Genomic DNA, 27,572 nt, shown 5'->3' with positions numbered 1-27,572 from the left:
AGGTGAATACCCCGACCAAGACCTACGGCATGGGGAAGGGCCGTGCTGCCGACCTCAAGTACATCGAGGCGTGCGCTCGCAGGATTGTGGAGGTGTCTGACGGCTACAAGATCGTCACCGAGAAGAGCACTGTACCCGTGCGAGCCGCCGAGAGCATTCGGCGGATATTTGACGCAAACACCAAGCCGAGTCTCAACTTACACGTGTGTGCCAGCGTCAAGACGCTCATCTTCTGCACTACCGGGTCCTGACCTGCCGCTCTCTGCAGGTGCTGTCCAACCCAGAGTTCTTGGCAGAGGGAACGGCCGTGAAGGACCTGAAGGAGCCTGACCGTGTCCTGATCGGCGGGGACGAGACGGCCGAAGGCCAAAGGGCAATCCGGGCACTTTGTGCCGTGTACGAACGCTGGGTACCCAAGGCCAGGATCATCACCACCAACACCTGGTCCTCAGAGCTGTCCAAGCTGGTGTGTGATTGCCTGCTCCTCATAATAATATTACAACACTCACACAGAATGATTGTTATTGTTGTGAAATGCCACGCAGGCCGCCAATGCATTCCTGGCGCAGCGAATCAGCAGCATCAACAGCATCAGCGCCCTGTGCGAGGCCACCGGGGCCGACGTGGAGGAGGTCGCCAAGGCCATCGGCATGGACCAGAGAATAGGGAGCAAGTTTCTCAAAGCCAGCGTGGGTAAGAACTGTGCCACCATCAACCAACCTATGAACCCTAAAATCATTAGGGCTGTCCCGTTAACAATATTTTAGTGCCGCTACCAGAAGTATTTTGCTACTTTTCTGTACTTTTCTAAACAAGGGGACCACAAAAAATGTAATTATTGGCTTTATTTGAACAAAAAATCTTAGGGTTGATGAAACATGTTTATTATTGCAATTTAGTTCTTAATTAAAATAGTGAACATACTAGACAACTTGTCTTTTAGTAGTAAGTAAACAAACAAAGACTCCTAATTAGTCGTATGCAGTAACATATTGTGTCATTTATACACCTATTATTTTGTACACATTATTAAGGACAAGTGGTAGAAAATGAATTATTAATCTACTTGTTCATTTACTGTTAATATCTGCTTAATTTCTGTTTTAACATGTTCTATCTACACTTCTGTTAAAATGTAATAATCACTTATTCTTCTCTTCTTTGATACTTTACATCAGTTTTGGATGATACCACACATTTAGGTACCGATGCGATACTAAGTAGTTACAGGATCATACATTGGTCATATTCAAAGTCCTCATGTGTCCAGGGACGTATTTCCTGACTTTATAAACATAATATACATTTTCGAAAGACGAAAAAAATGTAGTGATGCAAAAAAATATCAACGTAATCATAGTAGTATCGACGAGATACGATTTTGTACTTGGTATCATTACAGTGGATGTCAGGTGTAGATCCACCCATGGCATTTGTTTACATTGTGACGCCGGTGAGCTATTGTATCCTCCTACGGTGTGTAGTGAAGCATGTTTAGCTATTCCTCGACCTCCAGTGATAATGATACTTGTAAGAAATGTACTTTATTTGTCGCCATGGAGACGAGGATTAGTGATTTAGAAGTTGCTAAAACACTGCCGACTGCGGATGGACGTTCGCTGCTAGCTAGCTAGCCATGTCTTAAGTGAAGTGAATTATATTTATATAGCGCTTTTCTCTAGTGACTCAAAGCGCTTTACATACAGTAGTGAAACCCAATATCTAAGTTACAATTAAACCAGTGTGGGTGGCATTGGGAGCAGGTGGGTAAAGTGTCTTGCCCAAGGACACAACGGCAGTGACGAGGATGGCGGAAGCGGGGATCGAACCTGGAACCGTCAAGTTGCTGGCACGGCCACTCTACCAACCGAGCTATACCACCCCACTTAAAGCACCTCTTCCTGAGGGTGTTTCAGTGTTATAACTTCGCCTTTATCTTTACTTTAGTTTTTAGACCAAAATGCGTCCATTCTCCCTTTTCTGTCTACACACTGTGTCTGCTTGTAAGTACTCTGTGTGTGTGCACTGCCGAACATGCTCCTCTGCTTGTAAAACCAGCAATGTCATGACGTGGCGACGCACCGTCATGCCCCGGAACCGGTACTTTTCAAACAGAGTATAGTACCGTTTTTGATTTATTAGTACTGCCATACTATGCCAGTACCGGTATACCATGCGGGATCTTTGACCAGTGTTTTTACTTAGGGTGCACAAAGACACGATTCACATTTTTGTTCATCGCGATTCTAAAATAATTCATACTTTTCAAAAATCTATTAAAAAAAGAAGTTTTTTTTAAATAAGAATTCTTTTTCTAAAAGTATGTTTTTAGGCAATTTCCCTGCTACCACAATGAGCTTTTCTAATCTGTAACCTAGTTTAGAAAAATCTTCATTATAATTATCATACCAAGTAACACGTTGCAAAAATCAATTATCATACCAAGTAACACGTTGCAAAAATCAGCTTGAATCGAGAATCGATTCTGAGTCAAATCCTCAACCCAGGAATGGGAATCAAATCGAATCGTGAGGTGCCCAAAGATTCGCACTTTGAGTTTTGACAATATCCCTAAAAAAAACACCACAGCAAAATTTTCTTAAGTGTAAAAATTATGACTAAAGTGGTGAAGCTGTATTTTCATTTGTACTTTCATTTTGCTGACAATAAGTCAAGAAACATATTCATTATCAATTTTAGCACAACATAAATCTATGTAAATTTATTTTTCTGTCATTTATTTATGAGTCCCTTCTTCTATATTTGGTTCATACTTATTTTTCCAATCAGCCTGACTTAAGCCTGAGGTTTATGTGTTTAAATAAATAATACTTTGTGATTAATACATACTTCCATATCATTTGGCAAGGTTGTAAAACTAAATAGTTTAGATATAATTATTGACTTTGATTAAAATCAAGAGTAAGACGAATAGTTCAGTGATAATATTTGAGTGGAAAAGTTAGTCACTGAGGTCAAAAAGGTTAAGAACCCCTGATGTAGAGGATCTTTGAGCATAAAATAGTGCCTTTTTAGTTCTGATTTTGACGTCATATGGCATTCATCCTTCAATCCAATCCCCTTTATTTATATCGCACTATTATCTCCAGAGTGCTGCACATATAAAAGAAACAATAAAAGTAATCAAATTACAAGCATTTAAAATGAAACAAGTAAACAATAAAAAAAACAAATAATAATAAAATAAAAGACATCAATAAAATAGAATAAAACGGATCGGTGATCCCCAAAAACCCAAAACGAACCAGTCCGCAAAGAAATTTATTTGGGATTACATCTATTTCTTTCATTGTCTTTTATTTTGAAGGAAAGTCCACTTCCGCCCATTCGTCACACTATCGCACTTGATTCCTCCATCATAGAATAAGCTAACGAAATGAGTGCGAGGAAACTAGAACAGGGTCTGCAGTTTATTTTAGTGTGATAATCATGTTGTTATTGGATCATTATAGACCACCAGAGGTCTGCAGGCTGCTTTAGATGAGCGTTACTACGCTCAAGTCTCACAGGATTTGTCTCAGGCTTGCGTGACCTCTCCCAGGTTTTAAGGCGTATTCTTCCGGGGAATTTTGGTTGAACTCAAAATGTATCACCTTGTATCTCTTATGTCTCCAGGTTTTGGTGGAAGCTGTTTCCAGAAGGATGTGCTCAATCTGGTGTATCTGTGTGAGGCCCTCAACCTGCCTGAGGTGGCTTCCTACTGGCAACAGGCAAGGATGATGATATTTTACACTAGGGATGTGCCGATCGGTTCGCCGCCGATCAGAACCTGATGATTTTTGTGAAAATGTGATCACCATGCTTTCTGGCTGGCTTTTTAACATTTTCTGTAACTTGCAATGTTGCGGTACCACAAAAATTAGGAGAGAATAACAGTGGGGGAAAAAGAAATAAAAGACAATTAAACAATAATAATAATAATTAAACACCAAAATACATACCGTATTTTTTTTTGAGTATAAGTCGCACCTGCCGAAAATGCATAATAAAAAAGGAAAAAAACATATATATAAATCGCACTGGAGCCCGGCCAAACTATGAAAAAAAAACTGCGACTTATAGTCCGAAAAATACGGTACTCTATATTGCGGGCCTCGAATTTTTCCTTTTTAAGGTCAAGGCAAGTGTTGCCTTAAAAGAGGGCTCATATTTTAGGGCACCAAAGCAAGTTAGAGTTTGATATGTCGTATAGGAATTAACTATACACAATAAAACATTAACAAAATGCTGTGTCACATGAATGTTTTTTAAATTAGTACCTTTGTGACATGAAAAAAACACAAGTAATGTAAAAAAAAACATGGCGCTTACTTTTTGATATCAAAATAAAACACAAAGCAGTTTGGCTAAAGAAGATAAAGTAATAAACAAGCTTTGTTCTTCTCTTGGTTCAGTACAACAGTTTGGCCAACAACAAAAAAAACAGGAGTGACACCTCTCACATCGAATACACAATCGTCACAGCCTGCGTTCAATTCGATGAGATGACAAAACATCATAGCTAGTATTGATGTTATTTGAACACTGATACTGTTTGCAGTTAAATAAAGGAGTGAACATCCCAGTAAACAAAGTAAAGACTTTATAAACAAGTTGTGACAACGTTCACGACACATCACCTGCTGCATGTTTCCTCACATCATTAACTCTGTCACAGCAGCTGATGGACGCTGTATTGAGAAAATAAAAGCAGCAACAAATAGTTTTCTCCTTCGCTGTATACTTTTAGTGTGGGGGACAAGTGTCTCCAATATTGTCCACACCTGTCTCCATCCAAACACAGCAGTGCGCTCTTAAACACACGACGGGAAGCGAGGGAAAATGAGGTTAAACCAAGCGCTTGGCTCAGTTTACTCCGAGGGGAAATCTAAGGAGCAAAGTCTGTGTCGTTAGTCAAGCCAAACGACGCTAGTGCGCATGCACCAGACTTCCTGTTGCCTATGCATAAATAAATCACGGGTTTTCTGTTAGTAGAAAATGTGACTGTCTTACTAGCCACGAATTATAATTAGACCATTTACTGTTACATCCCTCGTCCATTAACAAGTAAGAAGTCAAGGGCGGTCACGGCATGTTCTTGTCATAATGTTGGTCAATTTTTTCGTGCATTACGGAAAATGACAAGGCGGTCGCGGGTTTTTCCGCAATTGCCGTGGTTAAATTCGATATTGGAATAGAGACTTTTCAGCACAGGATAAATGACAACATTTTGGCCAAAGGAAAAGGGCAAAACATTTGTCGCACAAAACAGACATGTAAATAAATGACGTGAAGGGAATTCAATACAAAATATATTCTTGTGCCAGGACTGTAAGGTTTGTACCAGTGTTAACTAAGCAGCATGGAGTAATCCTTTCTTATCACCTCCCTCCTCCATGAGTGTTGGCTCACAAATATTTGCACTGTCAGGTTTGCCGGAACAAAACAGAACTCTTAGAAATTGTTAAACTTATTGTAAATCCAATATTACTGGTAAATGGCCAATTGATACACCTTGGAAGAAACAGTCATTTAAACAAACAAAGCGGCAATCTGTGCATCAAAATACTACCTTTATGGAGTGCAAGGTTTTATTTTAGAAGCCTTTCAAAAGTGGATGACATCTTTTGTATTCTGGCTGAGTTTACACCTCTGCAGTAAATACTCTCATCAGAATCAGAATCAGAATCAGCTTTATTGTCATTACGCAAGGTAACGAGATTGAGGCCATTCCATACAGTGCGATGTGTGCATGCTAGAAAAACAATGTGCAAATATATAAAAATATAAAAAATGTAGAAGTGCAATGAATATGGTGTGAAATGAATATATACATGAAAAAAAAACAAAAAAAAAAAAACAGGGTGGTTGGTGGAATGGGTTATTGCACCGAAGAGAAGGCAGTTATGAGGGACAATGGGGCAGTCCGTTCAGGATGGTTATGGCCCTGGGGAAGAAGCTGTTCTTTAGCCTGTTTGTTTTGGTTTTAATGCACCTGTAGCGCTTCCCAGAGGGCAGCAGGTGGAACAGGTCAGAGCCAGGGTGGGTGCTGTCCTTGATGATGGCACTGGCTCTGTTGAGGCAGCGGGAGGTGTAGATGTCCGTCAGAGAGGGGAGAGGGCGGCCGATGATCTTCTGAGCCGTCTTGACCACTCATTGCAGCCTCTCCCTGTCTGCTGCAGTGCAGCTGCCGTACCATACCGTAATACAGTAGGTCAGCAGGCTCTCGATGGACGAGCGGTAGAAGGTCAGCAGCAGGTCAGGCTTCAGGTTGTACTTCCCGAGGACTCTAAGGAAGTGTAGCCGCTGCTGAGCCTTCTTGATGATTGATGTGGTGTTGACTCATCCCAGGAGAGACCCTATCCTTGTGTGGTTTCTGCCACGGCTGCGGGCTGTGTTAGGATTTTACGTCCGGGATGGGAATTGATAAGATTTTTCCGGTTCCAATTCCACTTTCGATTATAGCACTTGCTATAAATGAATAGTAACATTTATGGTTAATACATGTGATTGGCATCAGTGTTGGTATCAGCCGATCTCACTCGTGAATGATCTGAATGGGCAGCATAAATCCCTATTTTACACTTGTACGGGAGTTTATTTATGTGTTATGTTCCCTCAGGTGATCGATATAAATGAGTACCAGAGGCGGCGTTTTGCATGCAGGATCATCGACTGCCTCTTCAACACGGTGACAGGGAAGAAAATCGCTCTGCTCGGCTTCTCTTTCAAAAAAGACACGGGTGACACACGGTGAGTTTTGCTCTCCCCACCCTAACTAAGCCACTCCCTGAACGCCATCCATATGTTGATCATCAACCTGCATTGTGCCCTCAGCACTTATTAACTTTGGTACTCACACCCCAGGGAGTCGTCCAGTATTTACATCTCCAAGTATCTGATGGATGAAGGGGCCAAACTATTCATCTATGACCCCAAGGTTCTCAAGACACAAATCATTCAGGACCTCTCTCAGCCCAGTATCTCCGAGGACCATCCAGAGAGAGGTAGGGTTTGCTCATGTGCAATGTTCCCTCTAATTGTTCATGTGTGTGAGCAAAGGCAAAAACTCCCTGAGCATTCAGTGGAGCCCATGTGAGCAACATCAGACGTGCACAACTGTCCCAAACCTGACTAAATAACAAGTTCAATCTCCATCCATCCATCCATTTTCTACCGCTTGTCCCTTTCGGGCTCGCGGGGGGTGCTGGAGCCTATCTCAGCTGCATTCGGGCGGAAGGCGGCGTACACCCTGGACAAGTCCCCACCTCATCGCAGGGCCAACACAGATAGACAGACAGACAACATTCTCTTATTATTATAATCAAATGACAGCAGTCATTTCCATGAGGTTATTTTCTAATATAAGTGTTTAGGCCCACTTACAATGACAATAACAAAAAATATTGTTTTTCATGAACTGTGTACTTGTAATGTTTGTCTGGGTGGAGGTCCTGCTTTGGAAATAATTTATACCCCTCTCAAACATTGCATTTAGTTCCCATTAAAACATTCACATGTTGCACAATGAGATGTAAGCAGGGGATCATGTGTACATTCCTGCAACTTCCTGTTTGTAAAAAATATATTTTTATTAGTATTTATTTAATATACTAACAGCATTTCATGATTAATATTTATAAATTAAGATTTCTAATAAATGACACTAGAATAAGCACACATTTGATTGGTAAATCATAGAGTAACGACCTGGAATGACACTTTATGTAAGGTGTTGGAGTTGTCTGACTTTTTGTGTGGCTGTAAACGCATCACTGGCTAAGTGCCATATGTGCATGTGTTGGCGCAAGTGAGAAAGAGCGAGCGGCTGCTGTTGATATAACAAAGTTGCTTTTGGTCTGGTTTGTACTGCAGAAAATGACCAGTTTTGCTAGATATAATTTTTTTTACTAATGTTTTGGTGATGTGTTTATGGCCGACAATAAAGAGTTTTGCTCAGTAAAGTGATGGATGGAATTCATGTCCTCAAAGCGTCTAGACAGACGTTACAATATTTGAACAATGATGACGAAAACAGTTTTCTCTGTCGTGTCCGTGTGTCGAAAATTGTTATGCTCTTATTTTTAGGGCCCGCATGGCCCATTGTAAAAGGAATCCCAACGGGAGTCCTTTTACAATGGGACATAAGGACCTATTGTTTTTCTAAGGTTTTATTATTATTCCGCCGCCTCTTTGAGCACTAATTTGACCCACTTAACATGCTTCAAAACTCACCATATTTGACCCACACATCAGGACCTGCGAAAATTGTCTTTTAATAAAAAAAAAACGAACCCCAAAACTCAAAATTGCGCTCTAGCGCCCCCTAGAAAGAAAACTGCTTATAACTCCCAGTACGAATGTTGTAGAGACATGAAACAAAAACCTCTATGTAGGGCTCACTTAGCCCTACTTTTCATTAATTAATTTCCTCGGGCAAAAATCAACAGGAAGTTGGCAATTCCCCCTTCAAGACAAAAATTTACTAAAAACAGTCACTTTTGCCTCTTTGAGCTGTAATTTTATTTGATTTTGTGCGTGGCATAAATTTGCCGTGCGCAGAGGACGCTTGAGCAGTGCGCAATTCCACAGGCGCGCACCTTAGAGGGAACATTGCTCATGTGTACTGACTGGATTCATCAGAATGGTGGATCAGAGGTCGATGATATCTCATTTATGTGCAAACCGCTTTCTAACAGTCTGACTCACAGTTTCAGAGTTGGTGACGGTGACCTCCGATCCTTACGAGGCGTGCCAGAGCGCACACGCCTTGGTTATCTGCACGGAATGGGACATGTTCAAGGTAGGGCTGGGCGATGCTGCCTTTTATTAATACCGCCATATTTTTAAGCCATGTCACAATACACCATATATATCTGGATATTTTGCTTTAGCCTTGAATGAACACTTGATGATGATTCTATGTGTCTATGTTAAAACATTCGTCTTCATACTGCATTAATATATGCTACTTTTAAACTTTCATGCAGAGAGGGAAATCACAACTAAAAGTGTATTTATTAAAGAGTTATTAAGCAGTGGCACAAACATTCGTGTCATTTCCAAAACAGAAAGTGCAAGATTGTCAGAGAAATTTTAAAACAAGCTATTAGTGCACTTTTGTGCATGATGTCACTAAGATGACATATCAAAACAACATTAAATTAAAGTGCACTTTTTGTACAGAACGCCACTACAATAGTTTAAAACAAATAAAGTGTATTTTTGTGCATGATGTCACACAAGATATTTCAATAAGTGTCAAATAAAAATGAGCTGCATAATAGGAAATCAAATAGTGTATGTCCTTCACTATGTGGTAGGTTCCTGCGCACGTTATCTCCTTCTGTTGTTGACTAGTTTTTTCATACGGTGTTGATCTGGAAATGGTTGCTTGGGCATTTTGTTGGTGTGGCACCGGCCGGAGATGTTGACATGCGGAGTTTCAAGCACTCTTCATTCTCTAGCGCAGGCCTGGGCAATTGTTTTGACTCAGGGGGCCACATTTTTAGGAAAATATGTGTCTGGGGGCCGGTATATCTATTTTTAGGAACACTAATAGAAAAACCTCACAATAAAAACGTTATGACAGACCGCCTTAAAAAACGGAATGGATTTTTTTTTTTTTTTTTTTACTGAATGAGACACCCAGAATGTACATGAAAATAAAGAATGTGGGATTTACAATATTAACTACAAAGGATAAAACACTGAATATTGACAACATATGAACGTCACACCCCCTCTCCATCCACATATTTTACAATAAAGCGAAACGCAACAAAAATGCAACAAACACAGCAAAATATGAACGCGAAGGGTAAAAAAAAAAACATCTACAATCTGATATATCTGATACATCACTAAGCTTTAGAAGTTTGTTGTAAAAAAATCTCCCGATACCTGCATTTCAGTCTGGCCACTCTGGAAACACCCTGTGGAAACGCTCCCCACCCACACTGCTTGGTGCCTCGTCTGAGCTGCTGTGACTTAAATGTTAAAGTTAAAGTGCCAATGATTGTCACACACACTAGGTGTGGTGAAATTATTCTCTGCATTTGACCCATCACCCTTGATCACCCCCTGGGAGGTGAGGGGAGCAGTGAGCAGCACCAGTGGCCGCGCGTGGGAATAATTTTTTGGTGATTTAACCCCCAATTCCAACCCTTGATGCTGAGTGCCAAGCAGGGAGGTAATGGCTCCCATTTTTAGTCTGTGGTATGACTCGGCCGGGGTTTGAACTCACAACCTACCCATCTCAGGGCGGACACTCTAACCAGATGACCATAGTAACTAATTAGATGACCATAGTAACTAGTACATCATGCACAGATTCCAACCATTGAAAGACTTAGTATAGTTGAAGACTTACGGTCATTACAAAACATGACTGCACATTAGGGATGTCCCGATCCAGGTTTTTGCACTTCCGATCCGATACCGATATTGTTTTTGCATTTCCGATCCGATACCGATACTGACCGATACCGATACTGACCGATACTGGCCTATCCGAGCATGTATTAAAGTTTAAAGTTATTTAGCCTACCGGTACTTAGTTGTCAGAATCATGTTGAAAAGGGTTTTAGTACTCTTGATAACAACTAGCCAGCTGAATTAGGGGAGTTTGAATAATACACAATGGTTGGTAACAAGAAACTGACCTGTTTATTCAAGGATAAACACAAAATAGACAAAATTATACATGACAAACAGAAATGGCATCATTGAACTAGGGCTGGGCGATATGGCCTTTTTTTAATATTGCGATATTTTAAGGCCATATTGCGATACACAATATATATCTCGATATTTTGCCTCAGCCTTGAATGAACACTTGATGCATATAATCACAGCAGTATGATGATTCTATGTGTTTTGATTGATTGATTGAGACTTTTATTAGTAGGTTGCACAGTGAAGTACATATTCCGTACAATTGACCACTAAATGGTAACACCCCAATAAGTTTTTCAACTTGTTTAAGTCGGGGTCCACTTAAATTGATTCATGATACAGATATATACTATCAGATATATACTATCATCATAATACAGTCATCACACAAGATAATCACATTGAATTATTTACATTATTTATAATCCAGGGTGTGGAGGGGGGCGCCTGATGTAAGTGTCAAAAAGACAGCCAAAAGAGTTTGATATGAGAATAAATCTAAAGTTAAAATATAGGGTAGAAATGCACCCATTTGCAGGAAATGTAGTCTTGATTTTCAAAATGTTCTTTCAAGGCTTGCATGTCTACATGAAAACATTCTTCTTCATACTGCATTAATATATGCTACTTTTAAACTTTCATGCAGAGAAGGAAATCACAACTAAAAAAATCACTAATTTTTTCATACGGTGTTGATGTGGAAATTTTTGCTTCAGCATTTTGATGGTGTGGGCGTGTGGCACCGAATGGAGATAAGCGTCTCGACAGACGTCACAATATTTGAACAATGATGACGAAAACTGTTGTTTCTGTCGTGTCCGTGTGTCGAAAATTGTTATGCGCTTATTTTTTTATTTGATTTTGTGCGTGGCATAGATTTGCCGTGCGCAGAGGACGCTTGAGCAGGCGCGCACCTTAGCGGCTGCGCTAGCATCACAGCTAACGTTAGCCATGCTGCTACCTCGCTCTCTGCTGGGAGAGGACGTATACGTATGTGACGTATGACGTGACAGTATGTGACGTATGACGTGACAGTATGTGACGTGTGTAAGAAGGTGCGCTCGCTGTCTGTGAGAGGGAGACACAGGAAAGAGTGAGAAGAGCCTGTCGTGTAATGCTAGCAGCTAAAAGCAACTGCGTGAGAATTGTGGATGTGTTGAAGGTGTGCTGGAAAATGCGGAACGGAAATTACGGAGCAGCAGAAAAGTGGAATGTATTATTTAAATAGGTGCGTTGGAAAACACGGACCGGAGTTTTTTTTTAAACTGGATCTGGATCGGCATTTTCCCATGCCTTGTCGATACGCAATTTTTGGCAAATATCGGCAGCCGATCCGATCCAAATATCGGATCGGGACATCCCTACTGCACATCATAATGGCAACTACACTTTCCATCTTAAAGATCTAAAAAATTATTAGGGAATGTCCGGCGGGCCAGATTGAAAAACTTAACGGGTCGAATGCGGCCCCCGGGCCTTAATTTGCCCAGGTCTGCTCTAGCGGCTGACTTTTCAAATGATGCTACAAATTAGCAGTGCCGCTACTTTTTGTAGCAAGGCTTTTGCCGCATACTTGACATATTACGGTTGTCTGTTCAACATCCTCCCGCTTGAAGCCAAACCACCGCCAGACGATGGACCGCCTGCTGTTTTTCTTGGGAATTAATTCTTCCTTCATTTGTTAACAGATTAGCACCTTCTTTGTCTGGTATTACCACTCCGCTAGCACCACAGCTAACGTTACCCATGCTCCGCGAACGTATACTCCAATATCACCATATAGTCATTTTCTATATCGCACAGAGATAAACCCGCCATATATCCAGTATATTCCATATATGGCCCAGCCCTAATTCAAGGTCACCTTTTCACCTTTTTACCACGTACTCCAATACAAAAACTTGTGTCATAACCTGGTTGATGTCACCTCAGGAGCTGGACTATGAGAGGATTCACAAGAAGATGCTGAAGCCGGCCTTTATATTTGATGGCCGCAGAGTGCTGGACCACCTTCATGCTGACCTCCAGGACATTGGCTTCCAGGCAAGCACAGCCGAACCCGAAAAACTGTGTCCATCATTCACAATCCATCATTTTATACACATGCTATAAGTATACACAGTACAGGCCAAAAGTTTGGACACACCTTCTCCTAATTCAATGCGTTTTCTTTATTTTCATGACTATTTACATTGTAGATTGTCACATCAAAACTATGAATGAACACGTGTTAATTTGTTATGTACTTAACAAAAAAAGGTGAAAAAACACTTTTTATATTCTAGTTTCTTCAAAATAGCCACCCTTTGCTCTGATTACTTTTTCGCACACTCCTGGCATTCTCTCCATGAGCTCCAAGAGGTGTGCTTCACAGGTGTGTTCTATTTTTAACGAACTAATGTGTTCTGCTTTTACCATGTCAATCAAATGATTTTCTTTGCAGCCGTTTGGAAAAACAAGAAAATATTGTTTTGGTGTAAATGAGCCAACCCTTATCCGCCAGAAAATCATTAGCATAATGATCAGAGCTTTGATGAGCGTAAATGAGTTAAACTGCCATTAAACTGGTGTAATGCAATAAAAATAATATATATATATATAAAGTACAGGCCAAAAGTTTGGACACACCTTCTCATTTCAATGCATTTTTTGTAGATTGTCACATCAAAACTATGATAGCTGACTACCTCTTGAAGCTCATGGAGAGAATGCCAAGAGTGTGCAAAGCAGTAATCAGAGCAAAGGGTGGCTATTTTGAAGAAACTAGAATATAAAACATGTTTTCAGTTATTTCACCTTTTTTTTGTTACGTACATAACTCCACGTGTTCATTCATAGTTTTGATGTGACAATCTACAATGTAAATAGTCATGAAAATAAAGAAAACACATTGAATGAGGAGAAGGTGTGTCCAAACGTTTGGCCTGTACTGGAGATATAATATTTTTAGAAATATTGCATACTTTTCATTTTCTCATTGTAAACAAAAATGTTTAACAAGAAGGCTGTTAAACATCAAAAAACTAATTTAATGTGAATATAAAGTTGTTAAAAGTAATATATATGTATGTACGTATAAAATATGTGAATATTTCTAGCATTGAAAGTAAAAAATATATATTTTATTGCTGACGTATGACACTTAAATTATCGTCAACCTGAACTTATTTTTTAGAAATATTGCATAATTTTAATTTTCTGATTGTAAACAAAAATGTTAAACAAGAAGGCTGTTAAACATTAAAAAACTGATTTAATCTGAATATAAAGTTGTTAAAAGTAATATATGTGTATGTACGTATAAAATATGTTAATATTTCCAGCATTGAAAGAGATATGCTCCAGCACCCCTTGCGACCCCAAAAGGAACAAGCGGTAGAAAATGGATGGATGGAAAGTAAAACATATATATTTAATTGCTGACGTATGACACTTAAATTATCTTATTTTTAGAAATATTGCATATTTTTCATTTTCATTATAAACAAAAATGTTTTACAAGAAGGCTGTTAAACATTAAAACCTAATTTAATCTGAATATAAAGTTGTTAAAAGTAATAAATATGTATGTATGTATGTATGTACGTTTAAAATGTGAATATTTCTAGCATTGAAAGTAAAAAATATATATTTTATTGCTGACGTATGACACTTAAATTATCGTCAACCTGAACTTATTTTTAGAAATATTGCATACTTTTCATTTTCTCATTATAAACAAAAATGTTGAACAAGAAGGCTGTTAAACATTAAAAAATAATTTAATGTGAATATAAGGCTGTTAAAAGTGATAAATATGTATGTATATATGTACGTATAAAATATGTGAATATTTCTAGCATTGAAAGTAAAAAATATATATTTTATTGCTGACGTATGACACTTAAATTATCCTATTTTTACATATATAAACAAACATTTTTAACAAGAAGGCTGTTAAACATTAAAAAAACTAATTTAATGTGAATATAAAGTTGTTAAAAGTAATATATATGTATGTATAAAAAAATATATCAATATTTCTAGCATTGAAAGTAAAAAATATATATTTTATTGCTGACGTATGACACTTAAATTATCTTATTTTTAGAAATATTGCATATTTTTCATTTTCTCATAAACAAAAATGTTTAACAAGGAGGCTGTTAAACATTAAACTAATTTAATGTGAATATAAAGCTGTTAAAAGTAATAAATATATATGTTTATATGTATGTATAAAATATGTAAATATTTCTAGCATTGAAAGTAAAAAATATATATTTTATTGCTGACGTATGACACTTAAATTATCGTCAACCTGAACTTATTTTTAGAAATATTGCATATTTTTCATTTGCTCATTATAAACAAAAATGTTTAACAAGAAGGCTGTTAAACGTTAAAAAACGAGTTTAATCTGAATATAAAGTTGTTAAAAGTAATATATGTGTATGTACATATAAAATATGTGAATATTTTTAGCATTGAAAGTAAAAAATATACATTTTATTGCTGACGTATGACACTTAAATTATCTTATTTTTAGAAATATTGCATATTTTTCATTTTCTCATTATAAACAAAAATGTTTAAGGAGAAGGTTGTTAAACATTAAAACAAATAATTTAATCTGAATATAAAGTTGTTAAAAGTAATATATATGTATGTATGTATAAAATATGTGAATATTTCTAGCATTGAAAGTAAAAAATATATATTTTATTGCTGACATGACACGTACATTATCGTCAACCTGAACTTATTTTTAGAAATATTGCATATTTTTCATTATCTCATTATAAACAAAAATGTTTAACAAGAAGGCTGTTAAACATTAAAAAATAATTTAATGTGAATATATAGTTGTTAAAAGTAATATATATGTATGTATAAAAAATATATCAATATTTCTAGCATTGAAAGTAAAAAATATATATTTAATTACTGACGTATGACACTTAAATTATCGTATTTTTAGAAATATTGCATATTTTTCATTTTCTCATTATAAACAAAAATGTTTAACAAGAAGGCTGTTAAACATTAAAAAACTAATTTAATGTCAATATAAAGCTGTTAAAAGTTATAGATACTGTATATATGTATGTATAAAATATGTAAATATTTCTAGCATTGAAAGTAAAAAATATATATTTTATTGCTGACGTATGACACTTAAATTATCGTCAACCTGAACTTATTTTTAGAAATATTGCATATTTTTCATTTTCTCATTATGAACTAAAATGTTTAACAAGAAGGCTGTTAAACATTAAAAAACTGATTTAATCTGGATATAAAGCTGTTAAAAGTAATAGATACTGTATATATGAATGTATAAAATATGTAAATATTTCTAGCATTGAAAGTAAAAAATATATATTTTATTGCTGACGTATGACACTTAAATTATCGTCAACCTGAACTTATTTTTAGAAATATTCCATATTTTTCATTTGCTCATTATAAACAAAAATGTTTAACAAGAAGGCTGTTAAACGTTAAAAAACTGATTTAATCTGGATATAAAGTTGTTAAAAGTAATGTATGTATACATATAAAATATGTGAATATTTCTAGCATGAAAGTAAAAAATATAAATTTTATTGCTGACGTATGACACTTAAATTATCTTATTTTTAGAAATATTGCATATTTTTCATTTTCTCATCATAAACAAAAATGTTTAACGAAAAGGCTGTTAAACATTAAAACAAATAATTTAATCTGAATATAAAGTTGTTAAAAGTAATATATATGTATGTATGTATAAAATATGTGAATATTTCTAGCATTGAAAGTAAAAAATATATATTTTATTGCTGACATGACACGTAAATTATCGTCAACCTGAACTTATTTTTAGAAATATTGCATATTTTTCATTATCTCATTATAAACAAAAATGTTTAACAAGGAGGCTGTTAAACATTAAAAAACTGATTTAATCTGGATATAAAGCTGTTAAAAGTAATAGATACTGTATATATGAATGTATAAAATATGTAAATATTTCTAGCATTGAAAGTAAAAAATATATATTTTATTGCTGACATGACACTTAAATTATCGTCAACCTGAACTTATTTTTAGAAATATTGCATATTTTTCATTTTCTCATTATAAACAAAAATGTTGAACAAGAAGGCTGTTAAACATTAAAAAACTGATTTAATCTGGATATAAAGTTGTTAAAAGTAATGTATGTATGTATGTATAAAATATGTGAATATTTCTAGCATTGAAAATAAAAAAAATATATTTTATTGCTGACGTATGACACTTAAATTATCTTATTTTTAGAAATATTGCATATTTTTCATTTTCTCATTATAAACAAAAATGTTTAACAAGGAGGCTGTTAAACATTAAACTAATTTAATGTGAATATAAAGCTGTTAAAAGTAATAAATATATATGTTTATATGTATGTATAAAATATGTAAATATTTCTAGCATTGAAAGTAAAAAATATATATTTTATTGCTGACGTATGACACTTAAATTATCGTCAACCTGAACTTATTTTTAGAAATATTGCATATTTTTCATTTTCTCATTATAAACAAAAATGTTTAACAAGGAGGCTGTTAAACATTAAACTAATTTAATGTGAATATAAAGCTGTTAAAAGTAATAAATATATATGTTTATATGTATGTATAAAATATGTAAATATTTCTAGCATTGAAAGTAAAAAATATATATTTTATTGCTGATGTATGACACTTAAATTATCGTCAACCTGAACTTATTTTTAGAAATATTGCATATTTTTCATTTGCTCATTATAAACAAAAATGTTTAACAAGAAGGCTGTTAAACGTTAAAAAAGTAATTTAATCTGAATATAAAGTTGTTAAAAGTAATATATGTGTATGTACATATAAAATATGTGAATATTTCTAGCATTGAAAGTAAAAAATATATATTTTATTGCTGACGTATGACACTTAAATTATCTTATTTTTAGAAATATTGCATATTTTTCATTTTCTCATTATAAACAAAGATGTTTAACGAGAAGGCTGTTAAACATTAAAACAAATAATTTAATGTGAATATAAAGTTGTTAAAAGTAATATATATGTATATATGTATGTATAAAATATGTGAATATTTCTAGCATTGAAAGTAAAAAATATATATTTTATTGCTGACGTATGACACTTAAATTATCGTCAACCTGAACTTATTTTTAGAAATATTGCATATTTTTCATTTTCTCATTATAAACAAAAATGTTTAACAAGAAGGCTTTTAAACATTAAAAAAGTAATTTAATGTGAATATAAAGTTGTTAAAAGTAATATATGTATGTATAAAAAATATATAAATATTTCTAGCATTGAAAGTAAAAAAATATTTTTAATTACTGACGTATGACACTTAAATTATCTTATTTTTAGAAATATTGCATATTTTTCATTTTCTTATTATAAACAAAAATGTTTAACAAGGAGGCTGTTAAACATTAAACTAATTTAATGTGAATATAAAGCTGTTAAAAGTAATAAATATATATGTTTATATGTATGTATAAAATATGTAAATATTTCTAGCATTGAAAGTAAAAAATATATATTTTATTGCTGACGTATGACACTTAAATTATCTTATTTTTAGAATTATTGCATATTTTTCATTTGCTCATTATAAACAAAAATGTTTAACGAGAAGGCTGTTAAACATTAAAACAAATAATTTAATCTGAATATAAAGTTGTTAAAAGTAATATATATGTATGTATGTATAAAATATGTGAATATTTCTAGCATTGAAAGTAAAAAATATATATTTTATTGCTGACGTATGACACTTAAATTATCGTCAACCTGAACTTATTTTTAGAAATATTGCATATTTTTCATTATCTCATTATAAACAAAAATGTTTAACAAGGAGGCTGTTAAACATTAAAAAACTGATTTAATCTGGATATAAAGCTGTTAAAAGTAATAGATACTGTATATATGAATGTATAAAATATGTAAATATTTCTAGCATTGAAAGTAAAAAATATATATTTTATTGCTGACATGACACTTAAATTATCGTCAACCTGAACTTATTTTTAGAAATATTGCATATTTTTCATTTTCTCATTATAAACAAAAATGTTGAACAAGAAGGCTGTTAAACATTAAAAAACTGATTTAATCTGGATATAAAGTTGTTAAAAGTAATGTATGTATACATATAAAATATGTGAATATTTCTAGCATGAAAGTAAAAAATATAAATTTTATTGCTGACGTATGACACTTAAATTATCTTATTTTTAGAAATATTGCATATTTTTCATTTTCTCATCATAAACAAAAATGTTTAACGAAAAGGCTGTTAAACATTAAAAAAAATAATTTAATGTGAATATAAAGTTGTTAAAAGTAATATATATGTATGTATGTATAAAATATGTGAATATTTCTAGCATTGAAAGTAAAAAATATATATTTTATTGCTGACATGACACGTAAATTATCGTCAACCTGAACTTATTTTTAGAAATATTGCATATTTTTCATTATCTCATTATAAACAAAAATGTTTAACAAGAAGGCTGTTAAACATTAAAAAATAATTTAATGTGAATATATAGTTGTTAAAAATAATATATATGTATGTATAAAAAATATATCAATATTTCTAGCATTGAAAGTAAAAAATATATATTTAATTACTGACGTATGACACTTAAATTATCCTATTTTTAGAAATATTGCATATTTTTCATTTTCTCATTATAAACAAAAATGTTTAACAAGGAGGCTGTTAAACATTAAACTAATTTAATGTGAATATAAAGCTGTTAAAAGTAATAAATATATATGTTTATATGTATGTATAAATTATGTAAATATTTCTAGCATTGTAAGTAAAAAATATATATTTTATTGCTGACGTATGACACTTAAATTATCGTCAACCTGAACTTATTTTTAGAAATATTGCATATTTTTCATTTGCTCATTATAAACAAAAATGTTTAACAAGAAGGCTGTTAAACGTTAAAAAACTAATTTAATCTGAATATAAAGTTGTTAAAAGTAATATATGTGTATGTACATATAAAATATGTGAATATTTCTAGCATTGAAAGTAAAAAATATATATTTTATTGCTGACGTATGACACTTAAATTATCTTATTTTTAGAAATATTGCATATTTTTCATTTTCTCATTATAAACAAAGATGTTTAACGAGAAGGCTGTTAAACATTAAAACAAATAATTTAATGTGAATATAAAGTTGTTAAAAGTAATATATATGTATATATGTATGTATAAAATATGTGAATATTTCTAGCATTGAAAGTAAAAAATATATATTTTATTGCTGACGTATGACACTTAAATTATCGTCAACCTGAACTTATTTTTAGAAATATTGCATATTTTTCATTTTCTCATTATAAACAAAAATGTTTAACAAGAAGGCTTTTAAACATTAAAAAAGTAATTTAATGTGAATATAAAGTTGTTAAAAGTAATATATGTATGTATAAAAAATATATAAATATTTCTAGCATTGAAAGTAAAAAAATATTTTTAATTACTGACGTATGACACTTAAATTATCTTATTTTTTAGAAATATTGCATATTTTTCATTTTCTTATTATAAACAAAAATGTTTAACAAGGAGGCTGTTAAACATTAAACTAATTTAATGTGAATATAAAGCTGTTAAAAGTAATAAATATATATGTTTATATGTATGTATAAAATATGTAAATATTTCTAGCATTGAAAGTAAAAAATATATATTTTATTGCTGACGTATGACACTTAAATTATCGTCAACCTGAACTTATTTTTAGAAATATTGCATATTTTTCATTATCTCATTATAAACAAAAATGTTTAACAAGGAGGCTGTTAAACATTAAAAAACTGATTTAATCTGGATATAAAGCTGTTAAAAGTAATAGATACTGTATATATGAATGTATAAAATATGTAAATATTTCTAGCATTGAAAGTAAAAAATATATATTTTATTGCTGACATGACACTTAAATTATCGTCAACCTGAACTTATTTTTAGAAATATTGCATATTTTTCATTTTCTCATTATAAACAAAAATGTTGAACAAGAAGGCTGTTAAACATTAAAAAACTGATTTAATCTGGATATAAAGTTGTTAAAAGTAATGTATGTATACATATAAAATATGTGAATATTTCTAGCATGAAAGTAAAAAATATAAATTTTATTGCTGACGTATGACACTTAAATTATCTTATTTTTAGAAATATTGCATATTTTTCATTTTCTCATCATAAACAAAAATGTTTAACGAAAAGGCTGTTAAACATTAAAAAAAATAATTTAATGTGAATATAAAGTTGTTAAAAGTAATATATATGTATGTATGTATAAAATATGTGAATATTTCTAGCATTGAAAGTAAAAAATATATATTTTATTGCTGACATGACACGTAAATTATCGTCAACCTGAACTTATTTTTAGAAATATTGCATATTTTTCATTATCTCATTATAAACAAAAATGTTTAACAAGAAGGCTGTTAAACATTAAAAAATAATTTAATGTGAATATATAGTTGTTAAAAATAATATATATGTATGTATAAAAAATATATCAATATTTCTAGCATTGAAAGTAAAAAATATATATTTAATTACTGACGTATGACACTTAAATTATCCTATTTTTAGAAATATTGCATATTTTTCATTTTCTCATTATAAACAAAAATGTTTAACAAGGAGGCTGTTAAACATTAAACTAATTTAATGTGAATATAAAGCTGTTAAAAGTAATAAATATATATGTTTATATGTATGTATAAATTATGTAAATATTTCTAGCATTGTAAGTAAAAAATATATATTTTATTGCTGACGTATGACACTTAAATTATCGTCAACCTGAACTTATTTTTAGAAATATTGCATATTTTTCATTTGCTCATTATAAACAAAAATGTTTAACAAGAAGGCTGTTAAACGTTAAAAAACTAATTTAATCTGAATATAAAGTTGTTAAAAGTAATATATGTGTATGTACATATAAAATATGTGAATATTTCTAGCATTGAAAGTAAAAAATATATATTTTATTGCTGACGTATGACACTTAAATTATCTTATTTTTAGAAATATTGCATATTTTTCATTTTCTCATTATAAACAAAGATGTTTAACGAGAAGGCTGTTAAACATTAAAACAAATAATTTAATGTGAATATAAAGTTGTTAAAAGTAATATATATGTATATATGTATGTATAAAATATGTGAATATTTCTAGCATTGAAAGTAAAAAATATATATTTTATTGCTGACGTATGACACTTAAATTATCGTCAACCTGAACTTATTTTTAGAAATATTGCATATTTTTCATTTTCTCATTATAAACAAAAATGTTTAACAAGAAGGCTTTTAAACATTAAAAAAGTAATTTAATGTGAATATAAAGTTGTTAAAAGTAATATATGTATGTATAAAAAATATATAAATATTTCTAGCATTGAAAGTAAAAAAATATTTTTAATTACTGACGTATGACACTTAAATTATCTTATTTTTTAGAAATATTGCATATTTTTCATTTTCTTATTATAAACAAAAATGTTTAACAAGGAGGCTGTTAAACATTAAACTAATTTAATGTGAATATAAAGCTGTTAAAAGTAATAAATATATATGTTTATATGTATGTATAAAATATGTAAATATTTCTAGCATTGAAAGTAAAAAATATATATTTTATTGCTGACGTATGACACTTAAATTATCTTATTTTTAGAATTATTGCATATTTTTCATTTGCTCATTATAAACAAAAATGTTTAACAAGAAGGCTGTTAAACGTTAAAAAACTAATTTAATCTGAATATAAAGTTGTTAAAAGTAATATATGTGTATGTACATATAAAATATGTGAATATTTCTAGCATTGAAAGTAAAAAATATATATTTTATTGCTGACGTATGACACTTAAATTATCTTATTTTTAGAAATATTGCATATTTTTCATTTTCTCATTATAAACAAAGATGTTTAACGAGAAGGCTGTTAAACATTAAAACAAATAATTTAATGTGAATATAAAGTTGTTAAAAGTAATATATATGTATGTATAAAATATGTGAATATTTCTAGCATTGAAAGTAAAAAATATATATTTTATTGCTGACGTATGACACTTAAATTATCGTCAACCTGAACTTATTTTTAGAAATATTGCATATTTTTCATTTTCTCATTATAAACAAAAATGTTTAACAAGAAGGCTTTTAAACATTAAAAAAGTAATTTAATGTGAATATAAAGTTGTTAAAAGTAATATATGTATGTATTAAAAATATATAAATATTTCTAGCATTGAAAGTAAAAAAATATTTTTAATTACTGACGTATGACACTTAAATTATCTTATTTTTAGAAATATTGCATATTTTTCATTTTCTTATTATAAACAAAAATGTTTAACAAGGAGGCTGTTAAACATTAAACTAATTTAATGTGAATATAAAGCTGTTAAAAGTAATAAATATATATGTTTATATGTATGTATAAAATATGTAAATATTTCTAGCATTGAAAGTAAAAAATATATATTTTATTGCTGACGTATGACACTTAAATTATCTTATTTTTAGAATTATTGCATATTTTTCATTTGCTCATTATAAACAAAAATGTTTAACGAGAAGGCTGTTAAACATTAAAACAAATAATTTAATCTGAATATAAAGTTGTTAAAAGTAATATATATGTATGTATGTATAAAATATGTGAATATTTCTAGCATTGAAAGTAAAAAATATATATTTTATTGCTGACGTATGACACTTAAATTATCGTCAACCTGAACTTATTTTTAGAAATATTGCATATTTTTCATTTTCTCATTATAAACAAAAATGTTTAACAAGAAGGCTGTTAAACATTAAACAACTAATTTAATGTGAATATAAAGTTGTTAAAAGTAATATATATGTATGTATGTATAAAAAATATATCAATATTTCTAGCATTGAAAGTAAAAAATATATATTTAATTACTGACGTATGACACTTATCTTATTTTTAGAAATATTGCATATTTTTCATTTTCTTATTATAAACAAAAATGTTTAACAAGGAGGCTGTTAAACATTAAACTAATTTAATGTGAATATAAAGCTGTTAAAAGTAATAAATATATATGTTTATATGTATGTATAAAATATGTAAATATTTCTAGCATTGAAAGTAAAAAATATATATTTTATTGCTGACGTATGACACTTAAATTATCTTATTTTTAGAAATATTGCATATTTTTCATTTTCTTATTATAAACAAAAATGTTTAACAAGAAGGCTGTTAAACGTTAAAAAACTAATTTAATCTGATTATAAAGTTGTTAAAAGTAATATATGTGTATGTACATATAAAATATGTGAATATTTCTAGCATTGAAAGTAAAAAATATATATTTTATTGCTGACATGACACTTAAATTATTGTCAACCTGAGCTTATTTTTAGAAATATTGCATATTTTTCATTTACTCATTATAAACAAGAAGTCTGTTAAACATTAAAAAACAAATTTAATTTGAATATAAAGTTGTTAAAAGTAATATATATGCATGTATGTACGTATAAAATATGTGAATATTTCTAGCATTGAAAGTAAAAAATATATATTTTATTGCTGACGTATGACACTTAAATTATCGTCAACCTGAACTAATTTTTAGAAATATTGCATATTTTGCATTGACCCAATTTTTAAAAAACAAAAAATAAAATGTATTACAAAAACATTCAAACAACTGAATCCAAAGATTTCAAGCATGGAAAGTAAAAAAATAAATAAATAAATTGTATAGCTGACTTATGAAACTTTTGAGTCCATGTGCAACTCACAACCTACTCAGTGGCCTAGTGGTTAGAGTGTCCGCCCTGAGATCGGTAGGTTGTGAGTTCAAAACCCCGGCCGAGTCATACCTAAGACTATAAAAATGGGACCCATTACCTCCCTGCTTGGCACTCAGCATCAAGGGTTGGAATTGGGGGTTAAATCACCAAAATGATTCCCGGGCGCGGCCACCGCTGCTGCCCACTGCTCCCCTCACCTCCCAGGGGGTGATCAAGGGTGATGGGTCAAATGCAGAGAATAATCTCGCCACACCTAGTGTGTGTGTGACAATCATTGGTACTTTAACTTTAACTTTAACTTTAATTTGCACCAGGGTTCAAAACTGCTTGGCAGAAGTCACTTCTCCTGTTGTGTGGTTTTCAAAAACACTGCTGGCTTTCTGTGAAGATACAACATGTTGAAGTCTTTGCATGTGCACTTTCTACTGGACTACAACTAATGTCAGGTTCAAACATGGATGACATCTATTAAAACAGACAAGAAGCAAGGAAATAAACAGAGAGGATTCAATTTCAACCAATCAATGTTTACTTATATAGCCCTAAATCACAAGTGTCTCAAAGGGCTGCACAAGCCACAACGGCATCCTCGGTACAGAGCCCACATAAGGGCAAGGAAAAACTTTGCTCAATTGAGGAGAAACGTGTCGACCTGTAACCTCTTATAGTGTCACCCACGCTCTAACGGAAAAAGGTTCACGTCTCCTCTTTTATTTGGATATTCCCTGTTTACATAACAACCGCTGTTTCTAAAGGAATGGGGGGTATGTAAACAGCCATTGTTTTCGGTCACATTAACACAAAAGAAAAAGATGCAGCGGGCTTGGACTGGTCCTGGATCGAGCTTGGGCAAGTCTTGGATCACAATAGATAACCCCTGCCGTCTCCTCCCATCGTTCACAATGGAATTTTACAAGCCTTTGGCTTGGGGCAACAAAGACAGCTTTCGTCTGTTCACTGGGAACTCGGGGAACAGAAAGTTTGTTGATAATTTACATAGAATTTGTCTGACAACTAACCCTCCGTGTTTTTCACCTGACAGATCGAGACCATCGGGAAGAAAGTGGTGGCAGCGAGGATCCCTTACACCCCTGCTGCCATCTGTGCCAGCGAGCCTCCCACCAAGAAAGCCAAAGTCTAAAACCGCCTCGACGTGCGACACATTCCAGCGTTTTGTAAAAGGTTGGCAGTAGAACAAAGAAATAAGGTGATTTACAGTATGAGTGAAATCTGACAGTCAGTCTGACTTGCTACTTTACTCCAGTATTTACTACATTAGACAATTTTATATGATTTTTAAAATATATCTATATTTTTATAAATCACAATTCTGTATGATTATGACTGTAAGGGCCAATGCAATAAAAACTAAAATGAGTCCTGTAAGTGCTTGTTCCAAGTACCCAAAATGTATCTGTGCAGTGGAACCTCCATGTAGAAACCCCAAAAGCAGTGAAGTTGTCACATTGTGTAAATGGTAAATAAAAAGAGAATACAATGATTTGCAAATCCTTTTCAACTTATATTCAATTGCGGCGTTTCTGGTTGTTGTTGATAAATGGCTTTGGCTTTGCATAGTAGAGTTTTAACTTGCACTTACAGATGTAGCGACCAACTGTAGTTACTGACAGTGGTTTTCTGAAGTGTTCCTGAGCCCATGTGGTGATATCCTTTACGCACCGATGTCACTTTTTGATGCAGTACCACCTGAGGGATCCAAGGTGTGTAATATCATGGCTTACGTGCAGTGATTTCTCCAGATTCTCTCAACCTTTTGATGATATTACGGAGCGTAGATGGTGAAATCCCTAAATTCCTTGTTGAGAAATGTTGTTCTTAAACAATTTGCTCAGGCATTTGTTGACAAAGTGGTGACCCTCGTCCCCGTCCTTGTTTGTGAACGACTGAGCATTTCATGGAAGCTGCTTTTATACCCAATCATGGCACCCACCTGTTCCCATTTAGCCTGTTCACCTGTGGGATGTTCCAAGTAAGTCTTTGATGAGCATCCCTCAACTTTATCACTCTTTTTTTGCCACGTGTGCCAGCTTTTTTGAAACATGCTGCAGGCATCAAATTCCAAAGAAGCTAATATTTGCAAAAAATAACAGAAGTTTCTGAGTGTGAACATGAAATATCTTGTCTTTGCAGTCTATTCAATTGAATATAAGTTGAAAGTGATTCTCTTTTTATTTACCATTTACACAACGTGACAACTTCACTGCTTTTGGGCTTTGTACACACTCCTCTTTCTGCCACCTTTTAGAGGGAGTCAAATATGTCTCTGTGCCAACACTTCATTCATTCATTTTGTGTGCCGCTGGAAGCCTTAGGGTGTGGCCGTTTTGGTGACATCACTTCCTGTGCAGTTCAGTACGCACAGGGGGCGCGGTCACTTTGGAGAGGCGGAGCCCCTCTACGCTCCTACAGCAAGGTAAAGACGTTTTCACTTTTTGATGAGTGCAGGAACGTGGTTGTTTACGTTTTAGAGAGCACCAAAAAGGTGTGTGTGTGTGTGTGTGTGTGTGTGTGTGTGTGTGTGTGTGTGTGTGTGTGTGTGTGTGTGTGTGTGTGGGGGGGGGCTTCTCAGGCAAATCATATAGTTGATGTAAATGTTCACATGTACTTTACAAAAGAGAAGTGTAGGATACTTGTTGCCTTATTTGTATTTGACTTTATTAAATGTATTTATATTATCATTTGGTGCAGCCGGGCCGGAGCAGGAGGGGATAGAAAGAGACAAAAAGGAAGACAGAGGTGGGCGGGGTTAAAGGGGGAGGAGTATATTTATAGCTAGAATTCACTGAAATTCAAGTATTTCTTTATATATATATGTATATATATATATATATATATATATTAGAGATGCGCGGATAGGCAATTATTTCATCCGCATCACAAAAGTCGTCACCCATCCGCCATCCAACCGAGCTAACATTTTATCAAAACCGCACCCGCCCGCACCCACCCGTTGTTATATATCTATTATAGACGATGCAAGG

At 32.8% G+C, this 27,572-nt stretch overlaps 1 protein-coding gene across 2 annotated transcripts in view; it reads left to right on the top strand.

The window, feature by feature from the left end:
• ugdh (UDP-glucose 6-dehydrogenase) overlaps positions 1-25,948 on the top strand; it is a 38,981-nt gene extending 13,033 nt beyond the window's left edge. For both annotated transcript variants that reach the window (XM_061984369.1, XM_061984370.1), the window contains exons 4-12: positions 3-203; positions 269-466; positions 546-693; positions 3,637-3,731; positions 6,623-6,753; positions 6,868-7,007; positions 8,712-8,803; positions 12,610-12,713; positions 25,606-25,948. In XM_061984369.1, coding sequence (XP_061840353.1) covers positions 3-203; positions 269-466; positions 546-693; positions 3,637-3,731; positions 6,623-6,753; positions 6,868-7,007; positions 8,712-8,803; positions 12,610-12,713; positions 25,606-25,609 — 1,113 coding nt within the window. In that variant the 3' untranslated portion in view covers positions 25,610-25,948. The remainder of the gene's footprint in view (positions 1-2; positions 204-268; positions 467-545; positions 694-3,636; positions 3,732-6,622; positions 6,754-6,867; positions 7,008-8,711; positions 8,804-12,609; positions 12,714-25,605) is intronic.
• Positions 25,949-27,572: the final 1,624 nt, after the last annotated feature.

Source organism: Nerophis lumbriciformis, linkage group LG25 (assembly GCF_033978685.3).
Source record: "Nerophis lumbriciformis linkage group LG25, RoL_Nlum_v2.1, whole genome shotgun sequence".
Taxonomy (NCBI): Eukaryota; Metazoa; Chordata; class Actinopteri; order Syngnathiformes; family Syngnathidae; genus Nerophis; species Nerophis lumbriciformis.
This window is presented reverse-complemented; position numbering and strand designations above follow the sequence as displayed.